The 9535-nt window shown below is 35.2% G+C and overlaps 1 protein-coding gene across 1 annotated transcript; it reads left to right on the forward strand.

The window, feature by feature from the left end:
- The first annotated feature begins 251 nt into the window (after nucleotides 1-251).
- LOC127251821 (ethanolamine-phosphate cytidylyltransferase) lies at nucleotides 252-9320 on the forward strand. Its single transcript, XM_051275713.1, has 9 exons — nucleotides 252-646; nucleotides 1398-1633; nucleotides 1933-2114; nucleotides 5042-5113; nucleotides 5373-5440; nucleotides 7154-7274; nucleotides 8386-8451; nucleotides 8559-8681; nucleotides 8822-9320. Exons 1-9 carry the CDS (start codon nucleotides 354-356, stop codon nucleotides 8891-8893), a joined length of 1233 nt encoding a protein of 410 aa, XP_051131670.1. The 5' UTR covers nucleotides 252-353; the 3' UTR covers nucleotides 8894-9320.
- The last annotated feature ends 215 nt before the right edge of the window (nucleotides 9321-9535 follow it).

The following is a 9535-nucleotide window of genomic DNA, read 5'->3' on the forward strand; positions in this document are numbered from 1 at the left end:
TATACGAATATATTATCTTATAAAATTTCGTATATAATTTTTAATTTTTAATTTTAAAAAAATCAGAAAAATAATTTTTTCATAAATTTTCATTCGCTAAAATTCTTTTTTGTTAAATTAATCATTTATTTTTGTTCATCCATTTATTTATTTTTACACTTTTCAACTGAATTATCTATTCTACCAAATAAACAAAAAAAGAAATTTATTCTTATTCTTTATTCAATTACATTATTCTCCACATTCCATTCTCTCAACCAAAACCCCCAACCCCCATCCCCAAAAAAGTTCGCTGATACAAAAAGAGCTGTAAACTCGGAGCAACTGCGTCTGAATGCTCAGAGGAAAGGAGAATGGTTGTGGACGGGGAAAACGCTCAACTGAGCTCTCGGATCCTAGCATCATGGCTAATCGGAGGTCTCGTAATAGGGTTCTCGTTTCTGGGCTTTCGATTTGCTCTACCTAAAAACAAGAAGAAACGGCCGATTAGGGTTTACATGGATGGGTGCTTTGATATGATGCACTACGGACATTGTAATGCCCTTCGCCAAGCTCGAGCCCTCGGAGACCAATTGATCGTTGGCGTTGTAAGCGACGCGGAGATCACTGCCAACAAAGGCCCTCCTGTTACTCCTTTGAACGAGAGGTCTAGCTCCTCTTTCATCCACTGTTTCCCAGGCCCCGTGTCTATATACATATATAAATAATTATATATCATGTGTCCAATCCGATGCATGTCTCGATATTTCTGCTTGCAAAAATACGCTCGTTTTCTGATTGAATGATTTAGAACCGAAATCAAGCACCTTCATTGAAGTTAATGTGTATACAATAAGCTGTTTTAGCATCTTAGACAGAGAAGAGTTGGACTTATGTTCAGGTAAAAATAAGTTAGCGAGGAGCTTTTAAGATTAGGATTTATCCCGTTTCTTTTACCTATTTGTCTCTGACCCACAGTTATTAATTCTCTCTCCCCTATACTGCGGTTATTGGCTTACTGAAAGCAGGAATCGCCGTGACCTGGTGATCCGGGTGTTCTGTCTACAAAAATTTTATTGCTTGCTTCTTTGCGGGTTTTGGATTTCTCTGAACAGCCTGATTGCTTGATCTTACTAATAATTTAAAGAAGATGAAGGGAAACATACATGCGAGCGGAATTGTTCCAATGTCAGGCTACTATTATGAATCCATTTCTTCCCTGTTCCATGCATGATGCATGGCCTTTTTTCTCACTTCTCATTGGGTGCTATCTATATGGTGATATTTGGTTGTCACGCTGTTCAAGTTTGAGCACAATCGGCATATCCTATTATTTATATGATAATTTCACTTGAGTATTCTACAAGGATTACTGTGTCTTGCTGGATAACTAACTTAAAAGCTTAAATCTGTCACAGGATCATCATGGTAAGTGCTGTGAAATGGGTGGATGAAGTCATTCCTGATGCTCCTTATGCTATAACAGAGGATTTTATGAGAAAGTTGTTTGATGAGTACAATGTTGATTACATTATTCATGGGGATGATCCCTGCATTCTTCCTGATGGGACTGATGCTTATGCCCTCGCTAAGAAAGTTGGTCGTTATAAACAAATTAAGCGCACTGAAGGGGTATCTAGCACTGATATTGTTGGTTGGTACCTGCAACTACTTGTTTGTTTAACTGCATCTGATTGTATGTCTTTCTTACTTTATATGAGCTTGCCCTTGTGTTTGGATCTGGATGCAATTTGGTTTATTTTGTACACTATATCTTCACAACATCTCATTGCTTTTGATGCTTTGAAACTTGAACTCAAACTGAGATTCTATAACTGTATAGTATTGCTGATTCTTTATTCTTTATCCTTTAACTCATTGCTTGAAAACCCTCCCCTGGGTGCCACATTGGGTGGAAAATTACAGTGCTGTTTTTCTGCGCTTGTGTTACAGGACGAATGCTTCTCTGTGTGAGAGAAAGGCCAACTGGGGACAGCCATAATCACTCATCTTTGCAACGACAGTTCAGCCATGGTCACAGCCAAAAATCCGAAGATGGTGGCTCTGGTAGTGGAACCCGTGTATCTCATTTCTTACCTACATCTCGAAGGATTGTGCAATTTTCCAATGGAAAGGTTTGTATATTGCTTGCATAGAATATGGTAACCCTTGTTTATGAGTTTCTGTACATATAAGCAACATATCATATTGAGTATTGTTTCTATCCCCTTTATCATCTACCTGTTGATTTGTGTCTATGTGTTTATCAGTAATTAAACTTGGCACCTGTCAAGGTTAAGGATGCTCTGTTTATTCATTATCCTCTTATACACTAGTGTTCATTTCCTCTTATCATCCTGCAAGTCCATTGTCCAACCGTGTTGTTTATTGTGTGTAGGATTTGTATATTTGATTCATGTTGTAGTTTTATTTCTTATCACAGCTGTGTCTTCTTATTCACACTAGGATTATGTGTTTAAGAACAATCACGCAATACATGGATTTGTCTCCCTATAATTAGTTGTCCATATTTGACAGCCTGATATATATATGTATATATATAGGTCAAATGATCTCATTAATTAATAAGATATGTTTTTTTTGGGAGCCTCTGACCTAGCTTGGAAACCCTAAGTCACAGCCTTCATTTCAATGCGACCTTGAGCCTAGTCTCAACCTTCATTGCTGCACAATCCACTTTACCTTGATTGCATCCATTCGTGATGATTGAGGTAGATAATCAGGTTTGGAAGCAGGGACAAATCCAAAAAGCACTGCGAGAATTGCTGAATGTTCATTCTGCTTATGGATTAAACGCGAAAATTACCTCAAATGGTCTCAACTCATTAGGATCATGTTGAAAGGAAAAGGAAAGGTCAGTGATTATTGATAATGCCCTTGATGGAAAAGATGCCCAGCTCAAATCATGGGATGGAGAAGACTCCATGACCATGCTATGGCTGTGTTACCTAGAAATCAGTGATACCTGCATGTGTCTTAGATCAACAAAGGAAATCAGGGTGGCAGTAGAACTATCCTATTCTAAGGCAAGGATGCTCTACTCAAGTCTATGATGTAAAGGCCAAAATTTGTTGTTGCCAAGCAGGAATACAAATTGGTTACAAAATATGTCAATCAACTCAAGTCCCTGTGGATGGGAATGGATCACTATCAAGTTATGAAAGCCTAGTGTTCAGAAGACTAACAATCCTTAAGGAGTATATTGAACACGATAGAGTATATGATTATCTGGTAGGCCTAAGACCTGACTATGATAAGGTACCGATTCAGATCTTGCTAAAAGAGAAAGTTCCCGAGCTTTGAAGTGGTAGACATTATCCAGAGTGAAGAAAGCAGGAGAGAACTGATCCTGCAGATCCCAATTACGGGAAGTTCATTAATGATGACGGAAAAAAATGAGTGGGTTTGGTGTAACTACAGCAACAAGCCACACTATAAAATGGAACAATGCTGGAACTATTGGCAAGCTAAAATGTCAACATATGGGCTAAAACAATCCCGAAGAGCCAGGTTTGGAAATTTCACTAACGTTTTGACTGGTCTGGGGTATAAATAGAGTCAAGGGATTCACACTTTATTCATGAACATTCAGATTCAGGGGGAGTTATAATATTGCTGGTGCATGTGGATGACTTTATAGATAACCGGGGATGACAAAAGGAGCAACAAAAGTTAAGTCAATGTCTTGGCTTGGAATTCGAGATCGAGACATTGTGGAGATTTAATATACTTTTTGGGGATTGAAGTGGCCCATTCCAGGAAAGGAATCTTTTTATCTCAGTAAAAGTATATCATTGACTTGCTTTAAAAAACATGCAAGACAACTTGCAGACCAACAAATATTCCAGTTAATCCAACTATTCAGTTAGGAAGTGTGGTCCTATGAACAACAGAACAAGTAAATGTATCAAAGACTTATGGGTAGGCTAATTTATCTATCTCACATTGCACTAGGTTTTGCCTTTGTTTTAAACATAGTGAACCAGTTTATGAACCAACCAAAGGAAGCACATGTACAAGATACCTTTAGGATTGTCCAGTATTTAAATGAAACTCCAGGAAGAGGGATTTTGTTCAAATGAAATAAGAGTGCATGTCTTGAAGTATGTGCGGATGCAGATTGTGTAGAGTTGTGGATAAGAGATCAACTACTAGATATTGCACCTTTCCTGCTTTGAACCTAGTGACTTGAAAGAGCCAAAAGCAAAGTGTATTTGCTAGATGCAGTGCTTAAGAATTTTGAGCAAATTGGCTAGATGAATATGTGATCTTCTATGTGTAATTATCATATTGGAAGAGTTGAAGGTAATTCCGGCTGAACTTATGAGGCTATATTGTGACAATAAGCCTGCAATTAGTATAGCCCACAACCCAGTGCTAAATGATATAATTAAACACATCAAGGTGGACAAACATTTTATCAAGGAACAGCTGGAAAGTGGCTTATTTTGCAACCCATATGTGGCCCACACAGAGTCAACTTGCAGACATGCTCACCAAGGGGTTGAAGAATGTTGATTTGCAAAGGATGATATCCAAGCTAGGAATGAAGAACACTTTCTCACCAGCTTGAGGGGAGTGTCAAAATCATATTTATTGTGTATTTTAGGAACTTTATATATTATTCATGTTGTAGTTCTATTACTTATCATAGCTTTATCTTGTTATCAATACTAGGTTGTGCTTAAGAACAATCCCATAATCATAGGGATTTGTCTTCCTAGATTAAGTTGTCCACATTTGACAGCCTCATGTATATGTATAGGTCAATTTGACAAGATATTTTTTCCCTTCTAAATCTGAGACAAATAGATGATTAACTCTAGCCTGGATTAAGACAAAACTAAAGATAACTGGGCTTATATAATTGAAAGAAAATATATTTTGACACCTTCGCATATACAATGTAAATCAAACTCTTTATCTTATTCCTATTATCTTCTTAAGCTAATATATCTCTATAGCGTACAAGTAATTCCAATGCGATTGAAAATTGTTTGTTTTATTTTACAAACTTCACTGAAATTTATGACCCCCTCAGGGACCTGGACCTGATGCTCGGATAGTCTATATTGATGGTGCATTTGATCTCTTCCATGCTGGTCATGTTGAGGTGATTGATACTTGATCCCATATTAATTGACATGATTGCAACTTTTCAAGTTGTTTCTTTTGTTTTAGTTATAATTTTATATCTCATTCTTCTGTACTATTACTGTTCCTTTTTATTTTTTTGTTTATAAAAATCTTATCTAATGTCCTTTGATTCATCTTTTCAAATTAATCCACATTAAATAAGTTCACCAATTCCTTTTTTTTTCCCTCTGCTTGCATATTTTGGCTACTTCCATTTCCAATTTTGGTTTTTGCAGATACTCAGGCTTGCCAGAGGACTAGGAGATTTTCTTCTTGTTGGCATCCATACAGACCAAACTGTTAGGTCTGCTTCATATTTATAGCTAAATCCTGTCTCTAATCATTTTAAGCGAACTCATAATTAGACACGTGTATTGTTTACATTGCCTATTCCCTTATTTTCTCATTCTCTACTCAATAAATGTGAATTCTTTTCTTATCCATGTAGGTGTAGTTTCTCTTAGTTCCATATAACCTGAGCTAGCCACTGTAGTTATTGATTACGAGATTTCACATAAATTGATGGCTTTTCTGTTATTACTTTTAGTTGTCATTGATCATTTTCTGAAAAAGTGAACTTTTTGTTGACTTGTTCCATACAACCCTAAACATTGAATGCTGGTTTAGCTGTGATGCTAATGTTATCCAGGTGGTGCAGTTCTCTTCCTTAAAATTAAGGCAATCTTAGATTGCGTTTTCTAATTGGGTAACATACTAAATGATTCCTGAATGTATTTTACTTCATAATTAAGCTATTTCTTCTACTTACAATCAGAACAATACATTTTCCACCCCCAGATTTACATCAACATATATGCTCATATGCAGGTATTTTTCCCTACAACTAACTTTAACCTTTTGCTACAATTTTAAGTACTCTGTATCATTATACTATCTCACAGACATACATTCACATCTACTTGTGTGTTGCTTGGATGCATGCATGAATGCATATCACGTGTGACATTCTCCATTTTACTTCAAGACAACCAAATTATATTGGCTAATTTTAATCTCTGAATTGGTGATTTTTTTATTTGGACTGTAAACTTTTACAAGTTGCATAGCTCTGGCTTTCAAGCCATATGAGAACAATCTTTTGTAGGTTGTAAGTAATGTCAGCCTGGTTACATGACTGACTATATTTGAGTTGCTGGTCTTGCCAGAATTTTGGCACTGGACTGTTTGGAAGGATGTGTAGATATGTTTGAAAGTGTTTTTGACGTTTGGGCTGTTTTGAAAATATTAAATTGTTGAACATAAAATGTGTTTGATGTGATGTAAATATGTGTCAGACGTAAAGTTTGAAATAGAGAATAGGTTTTTAAATGAAACTTAGGGTTTAAATATGATATTTTTAGAGAGAAATTTTAATGAATAGTGTGAAGACAAAGATCAAAACAAAAGTAAAAACTAAACAGAACTGAGGTCATTCAGTGATGTTAAGTGGTAAAAGTTTCGGGAAGTGTTTTGGAGTTTTAGAAATAATAAAAAGTTGAATAAAAACAGGTTTTTTGATTTAATGTAAATATAGGTGTTGGATGTGATATTTTGATTAGATAATATGCTTTTTATGCAATATTTAAAATGAAATATTGGTTCCGAATATGATATTTTTATTAAAGAAAATTCTAATGAATAGCGCAAAAACGAAGTTGAAAACAGAATTATGACAAAGCTGAAGTCAGTGAGTGATGTTAAACGGTAAGATGTTTTTAACAGTAATGGATAGACATGTTTTTGTACCTTGGAAAAATTATAGTGCATTTTGATTTAGTTGGCTAGATGATAATCATTCAACATAAACTAGATGTGAGTGTGACAGAGGGTTTTACTCATGCATTATATCTTAGTTGACATAAGTATATGGTATATTCATGCAATCTGACAGTTAACATCACCAATTAACTTTTGGCATTCACAATACGACTTATTACTAATAAGTCTGTTAATGGATACTTTTCATGTTTTGATTTTATTTGTTAGCCAATTAGGATATATTTTCTGTATTTTGTAGTGCAAACAGAGGATCACACCGTCCGATTATGAATCTTCATGAAAGAAGCTTAAGTGTTTTGGCGTGCCGATATGTAGATGAGGTTATAATTGGTGCACCATGGGAAGTGTCGAAAGATATGGTGAGATTACATTGTCAATTTTTTCATGTTAATTTTTTGTAAAATTTTATGGAATTTAACATGTTTTATAATTATTTAAAATGGATATTAATTAAACAGACATTGAATGTGGCAACTATCATGGTCATGATCTTTCTAACCTGGCTTAATTTTGCGCCCTACCTTAAATTTCAGCCTTTTTGTTGGATCTGGTTTTATTTTTTTGCCATTATTCTGAATTCACCTCTAATCAGTACGTTAAAGGCATTCAAAAATGTGTTTAAGAAAACATTTTGGAAAAGTAAGGTGATTTGATTGATAGATTTTAGCTATAATGATCTAGGAAGATAGTTGAACCCCTTACCAAGTCCACTCTAGGTAGGGGGCCTATCAACCGAAATATATAGATGCAATATTAGATAAGGTGTTCATATTGGTAGAGCAATATAGACATGAAAATTAGGGAATCTCCAGCAAAATAAAAGCATGTTTATTTTTCTTCTATTTTTTTCTTGAAAATTAATCTGTTTACTTCTTATTATTATTATTTTTACATCAGCTTTACACCACCAATTGAATACTTTGAATTTATTAAATTGAGATTATCATTCAAATGTTTCAATTAATTACTGTATTTTATTATTAATAGAGTGACTAACATTTTACTGAAACAAAATTTAGTATTAATATTATTGAAAATTATTTCTGTCATTGATGTCTCAAGAACTGTTTAACTGTTTACAAATCGGTATCACATAGTGTTTTTTCTAATCAATTATCTATTTATTTTCATAGGCAAATTAAAGGACTAGAAGTACAAGGGCCTTTATTTTCGATTTTGCCTAGGGCTATGAAACGCCAGTTATACTCTGCAAACACCCATAGCAAAAGGAAGTAGTTATTTAACTTTTGCATTTTTGATGTCTAAATGTTTTGGAGTATTGTGGTCGATTGACTCCATGCATAGGGTCAGATACAAGATGTCAAGATTGACTGCTGCCTGACTTGTATCCATGAAATTTACTGCCACAAGGGTTTAGTTGCTTGTACCATTAGTTTAGCCTTGTCACGTTCAGTGTATATTGTTATCATTTTTTAATGTATTTCAGTATGTTTGCCTTTTGGGTTGCAGATTACTACCTTCAACATCTCTTTGGTTGTGCATGGAACTGTGGCTGAGGACAACGATTTCCTTAAGGTATTAATCTTTCTTTTTCTTTTTTGTTTATTTGGTTTTGTTTCATTGTAGTTTCTGAGATATGAATCCTTGTTTCATCCCCTGCTGTCCAATGGGCTAATATGTAGGAAAAGCAGAATCCTTATGCTGTTCCAATTGACCTCGGTATCTTTAAGCTGTTGGAAAGCCCTCTTGATATTACGACTAGCACAATAATCAGAAGGATTGTTTCAAATCATGAGGCGTACCAGGTTTTCTTGCATGCCTTGCTATTTGAAAGTGCATAAAAAACCAGTGTTCATTTTTCTTCTGTACATTGATTTCAACTTGACATCACTGCATTCTGCACTGAATAGTCCATTTCCTTCTCCCTGTGATAACTCCATGACAGAAAAGAAATGAGAAGAAGTCTGAAAGTGAGAGAAGGTATTATGAAGATAAAACTTACGTGGCAGGCGATTGACTGATTCAAGAGTGTTGGAGGTACAAGCATGCAATTCTTTTTCTTTGTTCCCCTGCCCCCTCCCCCCAAAAAAAAAAAAAAAAAAAATTTATATGGAGTTTGGTGTTTATTTACTTCACTCAGACTACAGATGATTTGGTTCCTGGATTTACCTTTTAACGAGCATGCTAGGTTAATCAGCTGACTAGGTTACCCGATGCTTCTTTTCTTTCTGTTCTACCCTTTCTTGGTCATCATATCTAGGTTTTGGGTAAAAGTTGTATACATTGTTGTGATGTAAGTAGAGCATACGTCTGCTGATGTAGCTGCCGCTTCCTAACCCCTAAACCATAACCACGTGCTGCCTCTCACCATTTTGACAGTTGTACAAGTGATTTGCAGATCTATCGAAAGGTACTTAGTGCCCAATTCGGGCACCTCTTCATCATCTTTAGTTGCCCAGGATGTTTGGTTAGCTCAAATTCATTCAAAGGCAAGCAAATTTTAAATTCATATTAAATCCCACAAAATATAGATTTTTGTAGTAGAAATTTCATTTGTTAGAAAATAATTAAAATTTTGCCGGTAAGCCGAGTTGAGACCAAATCGTGTCTCTGGTAGTGCATTCGCTTGTATGCGTAATATTTTAATGGAATGAGAAAA

This window comes from Andrographis paniculata, unplaced genomic scaffold (assembly GCF_009805555.1).
Source record: "Andrographis paniculata isolate CXL003 unplaced genomic scaffold, ASM980555v1 Contig45END, whole genome shotgun sequence".
NCBI classification, from domain to species: domain Eukaryota; kingdom Viridiplantae; phylum Streptophyta; class Magnoliopsida; order Lamiales; family Acanthaceae; genus Andrographis; species Andrographis paniculata.